This window comes from Mesocricetus auratus, unplaced genomic scaffold (genome assembly GCF_017639785.1).
Source record: "Mesocricetus auratus isolate SY011 unplaced genomic scaffold, BCM_Maur_2.0 Super-Scaffold_100018, whole genome shotgun sequence".
In the NCBI taxonomy this organism is placed as follows: Eukaryota; Metazoa; Chordata; class Mammalia; order Rodentia; family Cricetidae; genus Mesocricetus; species Mesocricetus auratus.
This window is the reverse complement of record NW_024429199.1, coordinates 26102699-26124426: the sequence shown is the minus strand read 5'-3', so window position 1 is coordinate 26124426 and position 21728 is coordinate 26102699. Positions and strand designations below refer to the sequence as shown.

The following is a 21728-nucleotide window of genomic DNA, read 5'->3' as shown; positions in this document are numbered from 1 at the left end:
GTGGCGCACAATCATTTGTACAATTTCTGAGTGTCTGATGCCATCACGTGAACTATGTGGGCTCCTGCAAGCTTGTGCACATATACACATAAAACACTTAAAAATGTTACAGGAGTGTGAACAGTTTGCCAGTGGCTACTCTGCTGAAGAAAATCTCCCTCAGTAACTCTTTAATTGCCTGCCTGTAAATCCTCAAGGAGTGACAGGGCATCATGAACTTTCCCTCACTCTGACAGGATATGGTAGGATCCAATCTTGTGCTGGTCAATGGGTAGTGTCACTGCTCTAGAGGTGGTGGGATCTGAGAGAATGGAGCCGATAAATGAGACAGGACAATTATGCTCCAAGGCTCATAATCACATGAGTAAAGTTCTGACTTCACACCCATTTGTATATACTCAAAATGATGATTTGTGTGTGGCAAAAGACGTTTTTTTCCATAGACAGTAAATATTTCATTGAAGAACAGCAGCAAGCAATAATGAGGGATCCAATACACCTGGGAGGCACATGGAACTAACTATTCCAAGAACAGTTTCTCGTTTTGAAGAAACCGAGTTCACAATTCTTGATTTCTTGGACTGTGTTCTCACCACATTCAGAATTGTGATAAAACTGCACACCTGGACTGTGTTCCAACAGGTAGTTGAGTAAAAAGTTCATGTTAGGAAGATCATGAGTTTGAGGCCAGTTGCACTAATTATAACGAGACATCCAACAACAAAAAACCCAAACAAACAACCTTGGAAACAGACAACATAACCCAGACTGGCCATGAGATCCCTGTGTCCCAAAAGGATAGTCCTCACCTCCATTCTGCTTTTGCCTCCTGGATCCTGGGATTACAGGCTTGTGCCAGTGTCTAGCTACTAGAAATGAATAAACCATTGTAATTGGAAATATATATATTTATAGTAAAAAAGAAGGGCTGGAGAGAGAGTAGCAGTGAAGAACAGGACCTGAATTCAGTTCTCAGCACTCAACCTGTGTCTCATAACCATCCACAAACAATACCAAGGGGTTTAACATTCACGTGTGTATGTAAAACATTGGTACAAAGTCAAATCTAGAAAAATTTTAAAATGAATTTTTTTATAGTTGCTTTTATTTTATGTTCATTGGTGGTGTGTCTGCCTGTATGTCTGTGTGAAGGTGTTGGATCCCCTGGACATGGAGCTACAGGAAGTTATTAGGAGACTTGCCAGTCCCCAGTGCCCTCATTCTCAAGGACTCACTAGCCGGACCAAATAGCTCAGATACAGGTAATTTACCAGCTCTCCCTGACACAGCTTCTTCCAACTTAGGTCATCCATGGCTGCTTGCTAGGGATCATGGCTTCTCCGATTCCTTTGGATGGCAGGATGGAATTGATTTGAAGGGACAAATGAGAACAATGGCAGGGGCGGGGTGGTAAGCTTTATTTTGGGAAGGGGTAGGGAATTAATACAGGAGGAGATGAAGGAAGGACAATTAAAACATTTGAGAAAGCCATAAGGAAATCATTCTATAACTAGATTTACATATAATAGAGAGTATATATGCATACATACCTATGCCACTGGAGTGATAATGGTCTCCATAAGAGTCAAAATAGAAAAGCAAATAATAAACTCAGTACCACGTATGAGAAATGTCCTTTCAAGTTGTTGGTCAGGTGAATTTAAGAGACTCCAAAAACAATTTAGGCTATTGCTGGTGCCCTTAGTTGCCTCTCAGAAATTGAAGGTCAGCCCCTATTAATAGCTGAAGACATCACACATTTAGAATTCAAGGAGTTGTCTTATCTGACCAATAATCCCAGTGCTCAAGAGGCAGCAGTTTGATGAAGTTCAGCCTTTGCTGATGTGATATGTCTCAGAAAGCCAAAACATCAACAAGAACCCCTGCCAAAGAAAAAAAGCAAAACAACACACTAAAAGTATTTATGCAGTCTGGGTTGTTTCTTTTCAGAAATTCGGTGTTACTTTATGCTGAACCTTTCCTAGTTTAAATTTCTTATTCTAGATTACTTGGCATATTCCACTTAAACGTCGATGCTTTATTGTTACCAACTAAAATGGTTAGGATTAATAAAACATTGCTAACAAAAAAAGTGTTTAAGATTTTCAAAAGTTTATATCATGCCAAATCGTAAGAATTATTTAAATGAGGTTTTGTAAATATCAGTTTATGGATTGGTTGTAGGTATAAATACAGAGGCAGTATGCTTCACTCTGCTTTCCCTTATGGTTTGCTGGGGGCGGGGATAATTAGAACTTTTGCTTCTCACTAGCTTTCAAAACTGAAAGGTGTAAAAGTCTTGTCTTAGGGCCAGCAAAATGGTTCCGTGGGAAAAGCAGCTTGCTACCACACCTAAGGCCTCAAGTTCTGTCTCTGGATCCTACACAGTAGAAGGTGAGGACCAACTCCCACAAATGGTTCTTTGATTTCTCGAGGGTTCTGTGGCACGAGCACCTGTGGCGTGAACACACGCTAAATACACTAGTATGGATAATGTGGCTCAACATGAGTTACCCCAGCATTTAGCTTACGGCTAGGTATTTCCGCAGAATAACCAGACAACCGCAAGTGTGTTGGCGGAATCTTTGTCGAATGCTGAGAAAACGTGCCACCATTGGGTAGGGTGTAGAAGGGTTGAGTGATAAATAAGGTCAAACAGCGAGTACCTGTAACAGGCGAGAAACGCTGAGACGCATTTTGCGCATGCGTCTCGCTGAGACAGCTATTGGTTCTCGGCCTTCCAATCACAAGCGGCGTTCTCCACTCTTGCCCAATGGAGGCAGGCGCCGAGTTCGGGCCCGCGGAGCTTGATAGTTGTTGCAGGAGGCGGAAGCGGCCAGCGGGCCCAGGAAGAGCCGTTCGCTCCCTCTGCCGCTCGGGCGGCAGTGCTCGCGCGCCTGGGCGGACGGCGCTTCTGCAGGCTTCCCGGACGCCCTGGCGCCCTGCAATGCAGCGGGAAGGTGAGTGGCGCGGGCTCCGCCGGGCCCCGTGGCTTCCGGTCAGCGGTCAGTGACGGAGGGGCGGGTGTGAAATTTTGAGGCCGTGCGGTTCTGAAAGCTTCCAGGGGCCGCAGAAATCTCGGGACCGTGTGAGCTTGGCTGTCGCACACTGACTTGTCAGGGTCCCTTTACAAACACTCGGTAAGGGTTTAATGTAACAGTAAAATTTCATTGTTAGTGCTCTTCGCCCCCCCCCCGTACACTTTTTCTCGTCCTTCAAAATAAAAGCTCTCCAGGAGCAATCACTTGATGGTGTAATAAGTCCTGAAAGGTTTCTTTAGTGCCGTCTGCCTGGCAGTTACTTGTGAGAGTAATAATAGCTTCTCTTCTAAGGTACCATCGAACAATGTTTCCTTGAACTTGCTTCACCAATGTCTTTCATACTGAATACATTAAGAAACATGCTGGCGTATTTCGGTGTTCCTGTAGATCAGGTAAATGTTTTTGAAGAATTTTGCTAACTTTATTTTTGGGTCTTGTCGTTTTTTAGCCAGGTTATCATGTATGTAAATGATAAATTAAAAAGAAAAGGGCCAAGTGGGTACCTTTCAGAGGGCCCTGCCAATGTATGCCACTAAGCAAACAGGCCACAGGCAACAGAGTTAGTGCAAGAGGTTTATTTGGGGAGGGGGAAGAGTAAGAGACAAGAGAGAGGCAGGTAGGTAGACAGATACAGAGGAGTCAAGAGAAAGAAGAGGCAAGAGAGCGAGCTGTGCCTAGCAGGGACTTCTAAGGGGGCGCACATGGTGGAAAGGCACTTAGCAACAGGTGATGATGTAGCTAACTGCTTTGGTGGCAGAGACAGGCTGCTGCCTTGGTGGAAACTAACAGTGTAGCCCAGACTTTATTCTTGGGTCTCATTATTGTTGTTTTGAGCCTGGAACTCTTGTAGCCCAGGCTGTCCTCATCCTCCTGTCTCTACTTCCCAAGGACTGGGATTCCAGATGTACATCATCTGGGTTTTGGTGTGTCACTTTGAACATGTTTTCCACCCTGGTTAGTTTTTATTGTCAATTTGACATTAGAGTCCTCAAGGACTGCCTAGATCAGATCGGCCTGTGGCCTGTCTCTAAGAGATCCTCTACTGGTGATAGACACATAGGGCTCAGCCACCTGCCAAGGACACCATTCTTTGACAAATGAGATCTGAGCTGTGTAAGAGAGCTAGTTGAACATGAGCCCGTGGTTTCTGCTTGAGTTCCTACCTGACTTCCCTCAATGATGAGTTGGGCCTGAGAAGGTGTGCTGTCTAGTTTTATGTCAATTTGATACAAACTATAGTTATCTGAGAGAAAGGAACGCTGATTGAGATATTGCCTCCATAAGATCAGGCTGTAGGCAGGTATGTGGAGCATTTTCCTAATTAGTGATTGATGGGGGAGGGCCCAGCCCTGGGATGGAGTGGGCCGTGTCCTCTGATGGTAATTCGGCACATTTATTATATGCAGCTGAACAAGGATGTGTTTCTTACATACAGCTGGACAAGGAGGCATGTTAGGTAATCTTGGGGTGGCGTCTCTTTAGGGGAGCAGTCTCAGACTGCAGCTATCTGGGAGGAGGAAGTTGTGGTTGATACTTGCTGCAGACACTATAACCAAACATCAGACTAGGCGAGACCTTGCTGTTCTCATGGGTCTGAGGCATACCAGGCCTTGACATGACCATGCTCATGTCAAAAATACACATTCACTCGGGACTTCATCTGCTCCCCGTGGAGTTGGGAGTTAAAGACTAGCCCAGGCTATATGTTAGGCCCCTGTCAAAATACCAAAGCTCAACATCAGCAGACATGCCAATTCAGACAGGGGCCTAACATACCCACATGATCCCACCCCCTCTAGGAAGAGTTATAGGTGGTCATTGGCTGCTTCGAGAAAGACTCAACTGAGGAATGAACTCCCATAGCTCTACAATGGGCTATACAATTCCAAGTGATCAGACCTGGGCACATGTACATGCAGGCAAAGATAAATGAACTCTCGTTGTCATGTATATACATAACAATGTATGCATATGTATACACATTTGTATATACATGTAGCAGTGCTAATTACAGGAGAGATCATAATTTGGGATGGGGACTGAGAGCAGTTGGAAGGGAGAGAGGGAAGGGTGAAAGTGATGTAGATGTAGTTAGGGCTCATGTATGAAGTTCCCTCCTCCTCAATATTTTAAAAACCCAAACAGAAAACACCAAACGTGCCCCAGAAGGCATTTCCGCAGGTGGTGACGCGGCTGCATCGGAGTGTCTGAAGGATGTGAGGAAGGAAGAGCGGCGTCAGGAACCTTCCTTTGCAAGCTTGGGAAGGAGGTCGAGAGACCATCAATTCGAGGGAGCAGCAGTATTGAATTTCTTTTTCTCTTCAGCATTAGAATTAATGTATTTGCTTTCTGTTGCTGTGATAAAACACCAAGGCCAAGTTAGGGGACGGAAGTGTTTGTTTGACTTACAAGCTTCAGTCCACCGAGGGGAGTCAAGTCAGGGACTCCAGCAGACACAGTGGAGGGATGCTGCTTACTGGCTTGCCCCCCAAGGCCTGCTTGGCCTGCTTTCTCACCTGCTGAGGGGGACGCTGCCTATAGTGGGCTGAACCTATGCTCCCTGCCCCTGAGGTGTTTGGCTTTGGTTAGAGGCAAGGTCACTTGCATGTACTGGAATTGGTATAGGGGGATAATAGATTGGAGGTAGCTTTATTTGACCTAGGATCAGCATACATGTCATGGAGCAATTGCAGACCATTTACTTGTGATGTAGTTAAAAAGATATTTTGTGAGTTTTTCCCCTGTAAAAGTAATTGGGGGTCATTAATTAGCAACAAGAATATGAAGCACTTTTGAATGCAATGGGCATTATCACTGAAGTAATTAACCAGAAAACCCATGCGCTTGGCAGGAAAATGAGTAAAGTCAAAATGAGAGCTCTGAACCAGGAATAGAGGTGGTGAGAACCTTAGTATAATGAAGGTGAGCAGTAAAGGAATGAAAGAGTTTGGAGATCCAGAGTTTCTGGGGATAGAAACCACAGAGCCAGTCATGAAGACACCCATGTTAACTGAAAGTTGGATGGCTATGTATTTTCACTGTGACTTCTGGTTCTTAGAAGGGCTGCACATATGAATGGTCTAATATTTACTTTTAGTTTGTGTTTATGTGTGGGTGCCTACATGCATGTATGTACACCGCATGTTCACTATTGGTACCCAAGGGAGCCAGAAAGGGGTGTTAGATTATGTAAAAGTGGCATTAAGAGCAATTATGAACTGCCACGTGGGTACTGGGAACCTAACTCAGGTCCTCTGCAAGAGCATCAAGTGCTCGAAGCACTGAGCATCTCTCCACCTCTGCATCACCTACTTATTTCATTATTTCTGTTTTTTCCACTTACTTATTTTTAAGTGCATTTAAACACTTGTAATTATTAGTGTGTATGTGTGTGTATGTACTATGGTATGTGTGTGGAGGTCAGAGGACAGTGTCAGGAATGGTTTCTCTCCTTCTACCACATGGTCCTGGGGATTGAACTCCACTTAGCAGGTTTGGTTGGTGGCAGATGTCTTTACTCACTGAGCCTTCATTCATTTTTTTTGATGTGGGAGGATTGAACCTAGAGCCTTAGGAATTGTAAGCATGCTTTGAACCGCTGAGTGTAGAATACTTTCAATAGAAGTAATTAGGTCTCCCAAAATTCTGATACTAAAAGGTCTAGGATCTGTTTGTTCTAGGTTGTGCTATCTAATATGGTAGCCACTGGCCACATGTTCCTGCCCTGCCTTTTCCTTTTAAATTTTAACACAGGGTCTTTGTATATGCTAAAATACAAGCCAGGATGACTTTGAATTTTCAGTCTTGCCCCAGCAACCCCCATGTATTGGGATTACAGGCATATTCCATGATACCCAGCCACATAAGTATTTGAATTAAGTTCTGCTATAGGTATAAAATAACAAATTTTGAAAACATAGTGAAAAAGGTAAAATTATTTAATTAGTAACTTAAAAATATTCATTATATGTTAATATATGTACTTGTATTATATTCTGGAGAGCATCTGGGGTGACTCTTGTATATCCATGGTGACAGTTACGGCCCTGAAGGATGCTAATAAGTTAAAAGCTGTCTGGGCTTGCCCTCAGAGAGTACACAATCTAATGGAGGAAGAGAAAAACTAAGAAACAAAGGCTTCTGTAACTGATGTGCTCCACTGTACAGTACTCAGACTAATTGAGAAGTAAGTAGAGTTTAGAAGCATATCAGAACAGAAATAATCCAGTTTGTAGGGGAGCATGACTTGTGTAATCAAGGACAGGTGAAAACTGAGCCCTACGAAGTAGGCTCTAATGCCAGTGAAGGAATGGATTGCTAGCAAGACAAGAGCAAACAGGCAAAGAGCGAAAGCTTCCTTCTTCCAAGTCCTTATATAGGCTTCCAGCAGAAGGTGTGGCCCAGAGTGAAGGCAAGTGTTTTCCCACATCAAGATCTGCAATAGAGATGTATCTTCCTATTTCAAATTAAGCAAAAAAAAAAAAAAAATTCTCACAGGTGTGTCCTCCACTTTTGCGTTTAGTTAGTTCTAGAGGTTGTCAAGTTGACAACCAAGAATAGCCATCACATTCTCCAAGGTATTCAGTTAGATATCTGAGCCAGGGTCTCTATTGTAGCCCAGGCTGGCCTCCAACTTGAGATCATTCTTTTTCTGTCTCCCAAGTGTTGGGGTGGAGGTAGACACATGCCTGCGCACATACCATAGATGTATGTATGTGTGTATGTATGTATCTGTGCATCTCCAGTCGGAGTGAGAATGTGTTTGCATATGTATGCAGGTTGAGGCCACAGGTCATTCCTTAGGACTTTGACTACTTCTTTTTTAATTTGATGTATATTTTGCCTGTGTGTCTCTGTACCACTTGTATGCCAAAGGGGTGCATCAAATCCCCTAGCACTGAGGTTACAGATGGTTGTGCGCCACCATATAGGTTCTGGGAATCAAACCTAGGTCCTCAGGAAAAGTGCCCAGTGCTTTTAACTTCTGAGCCATCTCCTGACCCCCTTTGAAACAGGTTTCTTACTGACCCGAGGTTTCCCAGTTCAGCTAGACCGTCCAGACAGGAGACCTCAGGGACCCACCCATCTCTGCCTCTGTAGCTCTGGGACTCCTGGGGTGCGTCACCATCTGTAGCCTTTTTACATGGGCTCCTGACAATCAAAATTTGGGATCTCATGTGTCCATGAGTTTATTGACTAAACTATTTTCCTAGCCCCACACTTTAGTGTGTTTTAACAAGATAAATGTTAATAAAGTTTAATTCTTCAAGGAAGACGTTTTAAGAGTATGCTAATTTTATGTAAATGTTACTACATCTGTTACATCTCTTTTTTTCTTAGATATATAGACATATTTAACTGGAATGTATTTTAAACAAAGCTTTATTTATAGGATTTGCTGACTTGGCAAAATAAAGACTATGGGTCAGCTCGGAGTATCATTCGTATTATTGGGAAAATGCTTCCCTTAGAACCTTGTCGAAGACCTAATTTTGAGGTAAGTTAGTCACCATGCATTGTTTAAGCCCTGTGTGTGATTAATCCTGGGTACTCTCAGGAATATAGGAGAGAAGGAAAAAGAAGAAATGTGCCTGCCAGCCAAGGACCTTTACTGCTAGAAATAAATCATCTCACACATGTTTTTGTTTCTTTAGTGATGTCCAAAGACAGGTACAAAGAATACCTGGGAGCTTGTTTTCACCTTACTTTCCTTATATTTTTGCTGTGTGATTGATGAGACTAGCCATGGGGAGAAAATGTTATATGCTTAGGTAGTAGAGTAGCTTTTCTCCAGCGTTTTCCCTTTTCTGTTTTGGACTGTTAACTTACTTAATATGATGAAGCATGAGGCATGCGTTTTCCCTGATTCCTGATGGAGCTCTGAGTTTGTCTCCATTTTTGTTTTAGATGATCCCACGCTTGAGCTCTGAGGAATTTGATGATTATGAACCTATGGTTCCATCTTTTGCTGACGTTTTGTGTGTGGCAAATGATGAAGAAGCCGGTTATCTCAGATTTCGGTAATTTTATAATGTGCTTGTCTTGGGACATGGATGTAGCCTAAAACTTGAATTCTTGCATGCACTGAAGTTTGTTCCTCCTTACTGGACAGTTTTGTCCTGTTTTTGTGATATGCTATGTCCTGATATTACCCTAATATCAGGGATGGCATCTCATATTTTAGTATATTTTAAAAAATGTTCTTTGTATTTAAATTTTTGAACGTTATTTTTCCCTTTTATACACAAATGCATTTTATTTTTATCAAATCACCCCTCACCCTTCCATTCCAACTCTTCCTATATCCTCTCTACTCTTCCCAATTTCATGTTGTCATGTATGTGTGTGTGTGTGTTTGTGTGTGTAAAATCTGAGTCCAGTCTGATTAATGATGTCTGCATGTACTTGGGTGGAGGGCTGTCTTTTTTAGGACCTGAAGTACATTGCTTCAAGATCTCTTGACTTTTAAAATTTTCATTGAGAAGTCAGCTGCTATTCTAATGGATTTGCCTTTATTTGAATTGTAACTTCTTTCCTGGAGGTTGCACATCCTTTATTTTTTTGTATGTTCAGCGTTTTAACTATAATTCGGCATGAGTAATTTCTTTTTGGTCCAGTGGTGGTTCTGTGTGCCTCTTGGCTCTGAATGGGCATCTCCTTATTTAGTTTTAGGGCATTTTCTTCTATGATTCTATTGAGTGAATGATCTATGCCTTTGGCTTGGAATTCTTCTATTCCCATGATTCACAGATTTTCTCTTTTCAGTTTCTCCTAAAGTTCCTGTGTATTCCTTTCTTTTTTACTTTTCTTTAAAAGATTTATTATGTATACAATATTTTGCCTCCATGTATGCCTGCAGGCCAGAAGAGGGCACCAGATCTTATTGCAGATGGTTGTGAGCTACCATGTGGTTGCTGGGAATTGAACTCAGGACCTCTGGAAGAGCAGATAGTGTTCTTAACCTCTGAGCTATCTCTCCAGCCTATATTCCTTTCTTTAATTTACCATTTTATTTGAGTTTGTAGTACATTTCTTCTACTGTTTCTTCAGATTCTGATACTCTGCTTTCTACCACATCCATTCTGTTGGTAAGGCTTTCCACTGAGTATTTTGAATGGGTGGTTGAATTTTTTATTTCCATCTTAATTTGTATTTGCATTTTCTTTAACATTTCAATCTCTGTTAAATTTACTTTTCATGTCCTAAATTGTTTAATTATTTCATTTGTTTGTGTTTTCTTGGACTTATCCAGGAATTTATTTTTGTTCTTTTTAGGTTTGTTCAGGTGTTTGTTTCCTGTTTGAACTCTTTGAACTCCTTATAGTTTTTCTTTCAAAATTCTGCATCTTGAGATTCATTTGAATTCTTTTTGATGAGAAATATTACTGTAGATTGGTGATATTGGGGGCGCATATTGTCTTGATCTTTTTCATGTTGTTTATATTTTTACAGTGGGACCTTGGGCATCTGAAGTTAGGTTGTGGAATTGATGGGGGTTTTGTAGTCTACCTATGTTGAGTGGGTGTTTTTTGGGTTTGTTTATTTCCTGTTACTATATTTGGACTGGTTTCAATCCAGGCAGGAAGTCCTGGGCTTGCTGATCAAGGCTGGCTGTGCAAGTGATGGGTTGAGGTCTCCAGGACAGGTGGAATGAGGCTGGGCTGTCAGCAGAGCCCCTGGATGCCTTGTTCACAATTACACCTAACAACAGGTCTACAAGTTAGTGGGTTAGCAAGCGTGTATCAAGGTCATATTAATATTGTTTTCTGTATTATAAATAAAGAGTTTAAAATAAATGTTAGAGTTAATTCAGCCTTCTATCATAGTTTCCATATGGACTCTGTGTTTATGGGTTCTCATACGTGTTCTACACAATGAAATCAAATATGATAGATGGAAACTATTTAGAGAGAAAATTCTAGAAATTTCCTAAAAGCAAAATCTTGAATTTGTTATATTTCAAATACTATGCTATACTTATAAAAATGAAGTAACATATGAGAGTCTTATATTAGGTATCTTAAGTATTTTAGAGATATCTTAAAGTAAGCAAAGAATATCTATAGGTGCCTTGTTATGTAAGGAACTTGAGCATCTTTGGCTTTTGGTGTCTGCAGAGTTCCTGAAATAAATTACTCCATGAATACTGAAGTGGGCTGGCTATATTTCAAATTTTGGATGTGTTCATCCTCCTAGAAAGTACTGATTTATATGTTAGAATAATCAGATAGAGGTTTTTAGCATCCTGAATGTCAATTACTCAAAGATTCATCTAATTTTATTATGTGTCAAACTGGTTTATTAGTTTTTAAAGAAATCAGAAGATATAAACTGACCCTAATAGAGTCCTGAATGCAAGGCCCTTCTGAGCCTTATTATGTAGAATTATATAGAATTTCTGAATAAGCTTACACATTTTGGGGTGGTGGTGGTTTTTGAGACATTGTTTTTCTGTGTATCTTTGGAGCCTGTCCTGGAACTAGCTCTTATAGACCAGGCTGGTATCGAACTCATAGAGATCCGCTTGCCTCTGCCTCCCAAATGCTGGGATTAAAGGCATGCACCACCAATACCTGGCTAAGCTTATACCATTTAAAGTTAGTCAGTAAAACAATTATAGGGTAACTATTTCTGTTTTACAATTTGAGGAAGATTCATTTTCTCATTTCTTTGCTGCTTATTGAATGCAAAAGTAAAGAATAATAGGAGGTGCTTTTTCTTGCTGAGTCTTGGGATCATCTTAGGGCAAAGAGAGGTACTCTGATTTTATGTAGCTTTTTGTTTATATTTGTGTGCTAGAGATTAAACCCAGGGCCTTGCACGTGCTAGGCCAGCACTCTGTATTGAGCCACATCCCTGGCCCCTGTTTTCTTTTCCCTAAAAATGTATTTATTTATTTATTTGTTATTTGTATGTGGTAGGGAAGGGAGTATGTGTCTGTGAATGCAGGTGCTGTGGATTCCTGGAGCTGGAGTTTCGGGGGTTAAACAACCTGATTTGGATTCTGGGATCCAGGTCAGTCTGAACTTCATGAGAATCTGTCTCAAAAGAAAAAAAACAAGACAAAACAAAAAACTAACTTTACAAGAATAGTGTACACTCTTTAACCACTGAGCCATCTTCTCTCCAGCTGTTTTTCTTTTTCTTTCTCTTTTTTGTTTTTTGAAACAGGGTTTTTCTGTGCAGCCCTGACTATCCTGGAACCTGCTTTGGAGGCCAGACTGGCCTTAAACTCACAGAGATCCTACTTCCTCTGTCTTCTGAGCACTGTGTTTAAAGGGGTGCACCACCACTCCTAGCTGAGTTTTTCATTCTCAGTTGAACATTTTCCTTTCTTTGTTTCTTCTTTCCTTTCACCCACAGACATAGTCTATGGAAAAAGGAGGAGGAAGGGAAAATTGCTCTTTTCCATTCTCCAAAACTAATTTGGGATCCATCATCACCTACTCTAAGACAGAACAAACCAGTAGAAAATGATCTGCCAGCAAGTGAAGCTGCAATTAAAAAGATAGCTGCTCTTGAAGATGAACTCACTTTTCTTCGGTCTCAGATCGCTGCAATTGTGGCGATGCAGGAGCTGAGAGAGAGTAAAGAGACTGGTGAGTAATAGTACGGGACTTTTGTTTCTGCGAGAGTGATACTGAGCTGATACTTAAGTCAGCACCATTCTGAACGTAAACAACAGAAAATACAGCATAGAAGGCGATTGCCATATGCAATTATGTCAGAGTAGACCAGGCTGGCCTCAAACTCACTGAGATCCACCTGCCTCTGCCTCCTGAGTGCTGGGATTAAAGACTGCATCACCACTGCCCAGCAAGTCATGACTTCTAAGTAAGCTTTTCTTATTCTTCAGCCAAGAATTGGAAGCCAGGTATGCAAGAGGCTGAAACAGGAGGATTGCCTTGAGTTCTAAGTCAGTCTTGGCTGTAGAATGAGAACATGTCTCACAAACCAAAAATGTGGCCTGGGGATAGTTGACAGGATCTTGTTCATGAGGTTTTGGGTTAAACCCACAGTATGACATAAGGCAGGGCATGATTGTGTACACCTGTAATTCTAGCACTTGGGCAGTAGAGGTAGGAGGACTAAACGTTCAAGTTATTTGTAGTAGCTACACAGAGTCTGAGGTTAGCCTGGGCTTTATGAAAACCTCTCTCAGAAACACCAAAACAAGGCAATAAAAAACTAATACCCATTCCCCCAAACTATTAATAATAACTTTTCTAAAAGTTTAAAATTACTTATTTTTATTTCTTAATTTTTATTTAAATTAAAAACAATCTTATTTTACATTTCAATTCCAGTTCCCTCTTCTTCTGTCCTCCCATTCCCCCCACCAACTCCCCACCCCACCCCCTATCCACTCCTCAGGGAGGGTGAGACCTCCCATGGGGCATCATCAAAGTCTGTCACTTCATTTGGGGCAGGACCTAGACCCTCCCCCATGTATCTAGACTGAGATAGTACCCCTCCATAGGGAATGGGCTCCCAAAGCCCATTTGTGCACTAGGGATTAAATACTGGTTCAGCTGCCAGAGGCCCCATAGACTGCCCAAGCCCCCCAACTGACACCCAGGGGACCTGGTTTGGTCCTATGCTGGTTCCCCAACTGTCAGCCTGGAGTCTGTGAGCTCCCACTTGGTCAGGTCAGCTGTTTCTGTGGGTTTCTCCAGCATGGTCTTGATTTTTTGCTCATCATTTCTTCCTCTCTACAACTGGATTCCAGGACTTCTGCTCAGTGTTTAGCTGTGGGTGTCTGCTTCTGCTTCCATCAGCTACTGGGTGAAGGCTCTATGATGTTATATAAGGTAGTCATCAATCTCATTGTAAGGGGAGGGCACTTAAGGTAGCCTCTTACTATTACTTAGATTGTTAGTTGGGGTCATCCTTGTGACTCCCTGGAGATTTCCCTAGTGCCAGGTTTCCTGTTAAGCCCATAATGGCTCCCTCTATTAAGGTACCTCTTTCCTTGCTCTCCTTCTCTGTTCTTTCCCCAACTCGACCTTCCTGATCCCTCATGTTCTCTACCCCCCACCTCTCCACCTCCCCACCCCCGTTTATTTTTATTTAATGTGCATTGGTTTTTATTTAATGTGCATTGGTTTTTTTGCCTCTGTGTGCGTCTGTATGAGACTATCAGATCCCCTGGAACTGAGTCTGCCATGTGGGCCCTGGGAATTGAATTGGGTTCCTCTGAAAGAGCAGTCAGTGAGTCACTGAGTTATTTGTCTAGTCCCATAAATAATTTTTGAAAAGGAAATTAAATAATGGAGGTTATGGAGGAAGAAAAGATGTGTTGGCTTCAAAGAGCATAATAAACTTGAGACCATGTATATTTATAGTCTAGTTGTTTTTTCTTTTAGCTTTTTTTTTTTAGATTATGTGCATGAGTATTTGCCTGCACTGTATGTCTGTGTACCATGTGTGTACCTGCTGCCCACAGATGTCAGAGGAAGACATTGGATCCCTAGTACTGGACTTAAAGGTGGTTGTGAGCCGCCATGTGGGTGCTGGGAGCTGAACTTTGGTCCTGGAACAAGTACTGCTAACAGTTGGGCCATTTCTCTAGCCCCTAATCTTTAGACAATTTAAAAAAGAATTATTTTCTTGGGCCTGGAGAATGGCTCAGCAGTTAAGAACACTGACTGTTCTTCTAGAGGACCTGGGTTCAATTCCCAGCGGCCACATGGTAGCTCACAACTGTCTGTAACTCCAAAATCAGACAAACATGCAGGCAAAATATCAGTGCACCCACAATAAAAATAAATAAAAAATATTCTCTTTTATGTGTATGGGTGTTTTCCTGCATGTATGTGCACCATGTGCATCCCTGGTACTTCCAGAGACTAGAAGAAAACATCAGATCCTCTGGAACTGGGGTGAGAAACAGCTGTGAGCCACCATGTGGGTCCTGGGAATTGAACTCAGGTCCTCTGTAAGAGCAGTTGGTTCTCTTAACTGCTGAACCATCTCTTCAGCTTGTCTTTAGTTTTGATGATACACTCTCACAAAGTTCAGGTGGATAATACTCCCCAGATGTCCTTTTTTTTTTTTTTTTAAAGATTTTGGATATGTGTCTTGCTTTAAACATAAAATTTAGGGTCTGGAGAGTAGGCTCAGTGGTTAAGAGCGTATACTGGTGTTCCAGAGGACCTGAATTTGGTCCTTAGTACCTGTATTGGGTGACTCATACCATTTATAAACCCAACTGGAGGGGAATCTGACACCGTCTTCTGTCCTCCAAGTTCACCTGCTCTCACATGCACATACTCCATTATACAAAAAGAATTCTTTTCACAACAGATTTGGTTGTAAGGGGCTATGTGTAAATATGATTACTAAAATTTTACATAAATATTTATGTGGGTATAATATACAAATAACATGTACTGATACAGCATATATTTGCAATATAACATATATAGTTAAATCATATACTACTTTATATATATATAAATATTTATTCATGCATATACTCTGTTTTTTAGTAAGGATGTTTCCTCACAGCTCTTTAGGAGCAGAGTTTTAAGAACGTTAAATACTTATCTTAGGATATCACCTGTAGAGTCATACACCTGCCTCTCAAATGTTGTTTTAGAGTGTATACATCAATTTGAGTACTGCTACCTAGAAGTTGTTAATGTTTTGCTTTTAAAACCGGAGAGTGAAGCTGAGATTTTTCCTATGGATTCCTAGAAGTCACTTTATTTCCCATTAAACTGCATCCTCAGGGTGTGCCCTGAGACGTCCTGACTGGATGGCCGTTCATAGGGGTTACTCAGCGGATGGGATTGGCTTGCTGTCTTGGCTGCCTTGTCGGTAGCTTAGCAGCATCACAGAGGCTGTTAGTGGTTTAATTCCTGCAGTTTTATATATTATGCAGGAGAGAATTGTGCACAGTTTTGGTTTTTCAACGGACTACTTTGCTTTAGGCATCTGTGACCTGAGTGATGAACCCAGCGTGGAACACACACTGCCATCAGTAGCTGCTGGGCTGAGTGTGGAGGCAGAGCACTCTCCAAGTTCAGTACTTTCCTCTCCTCCTCCACCACCACCTCTGCCTCAGTTGTCTCTCCAGCCATGCCTTCCTCCCATGCAGTCTGGGTCTACTAACAGAGACCATCCAGCAGCTGCAGTGGGAAAGCAGCACTCGGGTGTTCACAAGGCAAATGGTAGCCATCATTCAGAAAGCCAGAGAGTTAGTGACGTTCCAAACATGTTGGACATTCTAAAGGACATGAATAAGGTCAAACTTCGTCCCATTGAAAGGTATGTCACTAGAATTTGGGGAAGGAACTGAAATTTTATTCGTTTTCAGAGAAATTGTTTGAGAGTTGATGTGTGTATCTTATTTCTTACCTCCTGGGGCCACCCTCTGGGAAACAATCACCTTCAGTTCTTTTTATTGACTATTTCTTCTATTGTCTTATGATACTTGTTTTTTTTTTTTTGCATGTTAATTATACTTACTCCATCTTGTAAAGAATTAGGAATACAGTAGTTCCTTCTACCTAACATTTTGCTTTCTCTGAAGTTGGTTACCCTTCAATAGAAAGTTCTAGAAGTAGCATGATCAGATAGTTGTAATTCATTGAAGACTGACTGAATGTGATCAAATTAATGAACAACCAGCCAAATGATGTTCTTTTTGTAAAATCTAATCTAGTCCTTTCAAACATTCTTAAAAGTTTTTTTCCCCCTGAGACGGGATTTCTCTGGCTATCCTGGAACTCTCTTTTTAGACCAGGCTTATCTCAAATTCAAAGTGATCTGCCTGTGTCTGCCTCTTGAGTGCTGGGATTAAAGGTGTGCATCACAATGCCTGACTCTTAAAGGTTTCTTTAAATTCTATTCAGTGGTGCTGGACATCATGGCTGTACTCGATTGCAGAAGCAGGATCACAAGTTCAAGACCAGCCAGCCTGGTCTACCTAGTGAATTCTATAGTGGGAAATTAGAAGGTTAAAAATTAAGGTTTGTAGCAGTGAAAATGAGGGACCTCAGATCGTGTTAAGTTGTGGGAGACCCCAATCCGTGTGGTTTTTCTTGGTTTTCTGAGTTTGAATTCTTAGTACTTTTTAGATTTCTTTATTCACAGCAGAAATCTCTTAAAGACTAATTAGATTATAATATATTATGCTCATATTCCTGCTGTGTTTGTGAACAAAGAGCTAAAATTGCATCAAAGTTTTAATGTATTTGATTTCTCTTTTAAAAATAGGTCACCAGGTGGTAGACCCATTCAGAAGCAGAAAAGACAGAGTTCACAATGGGATCCAGTATCTTTAATAGCCAATGCACTTAAGCAGAAGTTTGCATCTCAAGATGATTCCTTTGATACAGAAAATAGATCTTGGGAGTGCTCTCCATTTTCTAGTCCAGAAACTTCACGGGTGAGTTGTGGTGATAAAGGATTAACTTATTTTTTCAAGTATGTTCTTTATGATGGGCTTTACACACAGATTCTCTTGAAGTTTTTATGTAGGATAAGTTAAACATTGCTTTCTATTATCTATTTATTTGAGGTGAGATCTCACATGGTAGCCCAGACTGGCCAGGAGCTTAGGAAAATCCTCCTCCTTTAACATCTCAAGTGCTAGAATAGAGCTGTGAGGTGCTATGGAGGACTTATCCATTAGTTTTTTTTTTTTTGTTTTGTTTTTTTATGCTAATCTTTTTCTTTCTTTCCAATTTTGCATTATTGTTTTTGCTTTTAGCTTCTCATGAGGTAAAACACGATTTGAAAAATGCAGATGCACACGCTTACAATGGTTTTCCCTAGGTAGGTGCTAAGTCGATGTTATCTGTAGTAGGAATGAGATACTTGAAATTTTAAGGACCAGGAAAGAGGTGTGTAGTTGAGTCAGCCTAACCATACTGCATGTGAACACTCTATTATGTTTGCTGTCACATATGAAGGGTTCAGATTATTTAGTTGAATGGAATCTTTTTTTAAAAAAAGAGCAAAAGGATCATAGTCTTGCCCCCTACTTTCTCCTCCTGAGATAGGGTCACCATGTTGTTCTGACTGGTCCTGGTCCAGTACTTACTGTGTTGAGTTCTGCCTCTGTCCTGAATGCTGAGATTAAAGGCTTGTTGCCACCTGGCCAGAATCAAAGTTATCTTTAAAGCAGTATTATTTGGATGCATAACAAGGTATACTTTAAGGGGTGATTTTCACTTGTTTAGTTGAGGTCAGTTATAAGAATAAATCTTTTGCAATCAAGAGGACTGGATGTGGGACAGCATCTGAAATCAGTAGATAGCACTCGAGTGCCCTGCAGCAGAGAGACACTGGAAAACTGAAATGCCTGTGACTGCTCAAATAGCATAACAGTGTGGGAGGTGTGTGTCTTTCAGGAAGGCACATTAGGTGCAGTCCATAAGGTTGCCACTGTGTGTGTATGTGGTGCTTAATCAGTTGTTAACTTAGAAAATGGTATTTTTTTTTAAAAAGATTTATTTATTTGTTATGTAGGTAGTGTTCTGCCTGCATGTATTCCTGTAGGCCAGCAGAGGGCACCAGATCTTATTACAGATGGTTGTGAGCCATCATGTGGTTGCTGGGAATTGAACTCAGGACCTTTGAAAGAACAGCCAGGGCTCTTAACCTCTGAGCCATCTCTCCAGCCCCCAGAAAATGGTATATGTAGCTATGTGTTCTGCTTATGTTAGTCACTCAAATCTTAGATGGAGATACTTGGAAAATGAACAAACAATAACAAAAGTTCTTCTGCACCTATAGTGAGCACATAGACATCTTTATTTTTATTTTTTTCTTAAACTATTTCCAGAACTTTTACAGTGTACACAGGAAGACTATTGTCCAGTGGTAGTGGATCAGTGAAAGTATCACTGGGTTGTAATGTGCTGTTTGATGCTTGTTCCTTGTATTTCTTAGTGCTTTCTTTAAAAACTAAAAAAAAAAAAATTGTGTTTGTGTGTCTCAGCTTGAGGAAATTGGTTCTCTCTTCCCACCTCGTGGGTCCTGGTGATCCAACTCATCCTCATGTCTGGAGACAGGTGTCTGTCCCCACAGAGCCATTGCCTTTCTTTTCTTAGTACTTTCTAACCTCAGGAGAAGCGGCATCTTTATTTACTTCAGTAGCACTTAATATCAGGTTGGGTATGGAGACTCATACCATTGTCGACCGAAACCTCCCAGGGGTTTGTGTTCACAGCTGGTGCCAACTGAGGGGTGCTGGGGCTGCTACACAGGCCTCAAGTCATAGGGGGCATGTTTGTAAAGGGAATTGTGGCACGCTGGCCCTTGTCTGGTTCATCTGATTCCTGGCTCAAGAGATGAATGGTTTTGCCCTTCTTCGTACTCCTGCTGTGGTAGATGCCCCTCATGGCTGTCAGCCTTGGGCTGGAACTATGAGCCACATGAACCTTCAGCTCTGAGCACAGCTCCTGACATCGCTTATTTTCATTATGTGCTGTGGAATGAACTAAACCTCTGAGGTCATCTAATACTTGGTACTTGCCTGGCTTTTTGCTTTCTTTGTCCCCCCCTCCCCTTTTTAATGTTTCAGTAATTTCTGTTTTAAACATTTGCTTTTTTTCAGTTTTGATGTCACATTTCTCCAACAAAAGGTCAGCGATCTAAGGGAAGAACTGATAATATAAAAGCAATTACTGAAGGTCAGAGGTGAAAGCTGTGCCTACGCTTGGGTGGACAGATCGAGAAATGCCCTGTGGATTCCTTCATTGCCTTGCAGAGAATCACAACCTCTGTTAGGGAGACTAAGCCATATCCTGGGACCTATCTGTACCCAACCTGAGGAAGATGTTTAAACATGCTTGTCCCTGGTTTTGGAAGTCTAATAGTTAACTGGCTACTGAAGAGTTGGGTGTATAGATTCCCCACTTTATGTGAGTGCTACTGAAAATGGAATGTATGCTTCAGAGATTTCCTAAACAACTCTGGCTTCCTCCTTATGCTCCTATGTAAGTTGGTATGATGTGGTTTATTTGACCTTCAGCAACTTGGAGATTTTCAGAGAGCAAAGGATAATTCTTTTCATTAAGAAAGTCATAGTTTTAGTCATGTAGGATTGGACTTTTTAAAACTTACTGAGGTAATAAATTATTTTGACTGCCAAGTGCTATAAGTAGAAGTAGACTCTTGAAAAAGTTTTACCCACACTGGCTTTGTACATACACATGCCTAGCATGTTTCCATGCTTTCTATTACATTTTCACTGGCTTTGTACATACGTATGTCTGGCATGTTTCCCTTGTTTTCTATTACATTTGCACTCTACTTTTTTTGTAAATAGATTGTACAATAAATGGATCTTTTGATCTTGGTTGGCTTTTATAACATTTCAAGTTATATTCTTAATATTTTATGAAGTCTGATTTCTTTGTGAAGAGGTAATTGTGTAGTTAGAGCTTCTTGGGGCATAAAATGAAACATAATTTGCAGTAGACATTCTCTCCTCATCTGTATGATAATGTGATATATAAATTTGCATTTTTCCCTACATGCTTTAGTCAGGGAACAGGGAGGTAGAGTCCATGTCAGTGGACTCAGCACCCACCCACTTTGCCAGGTTCTCTGATTTCAGAAGAGCCTAACTTGCCTATCACTTCTGTTTATTCGTTAAGATTTATTGTAAAGAACTTACATCATGCAATAGGGTCTCCATTTTGAGTGGCACTTATGGCTAGCCTTAGTGCTTTTCCTGTATTGACTCATTCAATCCCCACATCAATAATATGGGTGTAGGTTTTTGTTACCCTCACTCAGTAGATGAGAAATGGCAGAGGAAGTTACTAGCCCAGTTAATCTCCCAGGACCTCACAGCTTATTAAATGGCGAGTTAGGATTGAATCCAGGCAGATGGGTTTTCCAACCTACAATTTGACCATGAGAAACATTTTAAACACTTGCAAGATTTTAACCTACTCATTTAAACTTTGTGTTATTATTGAAAGCGTCTCAGACAGTTCACAGATAAAGTGTCTAAAAGCAGTGTAGCAACAAATTTGAAATACCCTTGAAGCTCTAACTTTCTGTATTTACCACTAGAGGGAAGTATAACACCGAGCATACCCAGGCTGCCAGCAGCTGTTAACCACATCCAGATGACAACTGTTTAGAAGTCATAGACAAAACAAGGTTAGATTGAGTATTAATTGCAAAGCAGCCTATATAAAGGGAAGTAATAAATTATAGCCATATCCTTGACACACACATCATTAAGCTAATTCAACTTTCCCCCAGGAAATAGATACCTATCTTTAATTAAATTATACTTATTTATTTGTTTTATGTGTGTATGTGTAGATCGGAGAAAAGTTTTCAGGAATTGTTTGTAGGGGCTCTGGAAGATCAGTTTCAAGTCATCAGGCTCTATGGCAATACTTTTACCCACTGAGCCATCCTGCTGGCCCACAAATAGATATTTGTTAAAAGTCAAAGCCATGGTATTGTTTAATTTTTAACATTCAAGATTGTTGTAGTTCCTAAGATTGATATGACTATTTTATTGTTGGGAAAAGCACAGGGATTACTGTGAATAGCATGAATACAAGTTTTGCTTTTTTCTCAGCTTTGTCTTGGTAAGGTGATAGGAATTTTACTGAGTAACTAGAGTTTATGCATGCATTGTAATACATGTGTAAGCAAACCACAAGAGCTTGCTTAAGGAGTATCAAGGATTTATTAAGATATGAA

The 21728-nt window shown here is 41.0% G+C and overlaps 1 protein-coding gene across 3 annotated transcripts; it reads left to right on the top strand.

The window, feature by feature from the left end:
- The first annotated feature begins 15 nt into the window (after positions 1–15).
- On the top strand, positions 16–20366 carry Mtfr2 (mitochondrial fission regulator 2). Of its 3 annotated transcripts, none has more exons than XM_013126920.3 (8): positions 16–2960; positions 3333–3433; positions 8434–8538; positions 8949–9061; positions 12405–12640; positions 15977–16313; positions 17265–17436; positions 19612–20366. In XM_013126920.3, the coding sequence occupies exons 1-8, from the start codon at positions 2774–2776 to the stop codon at positions 19615–19617; spliced, it is 1257 nt and encodes a 418-aa protein (XP_012982374.1). In that variant the 5' UTR covers positions 16–2773; the 3' UTR covers positions 19618–20366. The 3 variants fall into 3 exon arrangements, with proteins under 3 accessions (XP_012982374.1, XP_040584153.1, XP_040584154.1); XM_040728219.1 differs by lacking the exon at positions 16–2960 and adding an exon at positions 2998–3140; XM_040728220.1 differs by lacking the exons at positions 16–2960; positions 3333–3433 and adding an exon at positions 2999–3140.
- The last annotated feature ends 1362 nt before the right edge of the window (positions 20367–21728 follow it).

Coding starts and splice junctions, on each gene's coding strand:
- Mtfr2 (XM_013126920.3), top strand. CDS start 2,774: ATGGAGGCAGGCGCCGAGTTCGGGCCCGCGGAGCTTGATAGTTGTTGC. Junction 2,961..3,332: donor CCCTGCAATGCAGCGGGAAG/GTGAGTGGCGCG, acceptor TTCTCTTCTAAG/GTACCATCGAACAATGTTTC. Junction 12,641..15,976: donor GAGAGAGAGTAAAGAGACTG/GTGAGTAATAGT, acceptor ACTTTGCTTTAG/GCATCTGTGACCTGAGTGAT.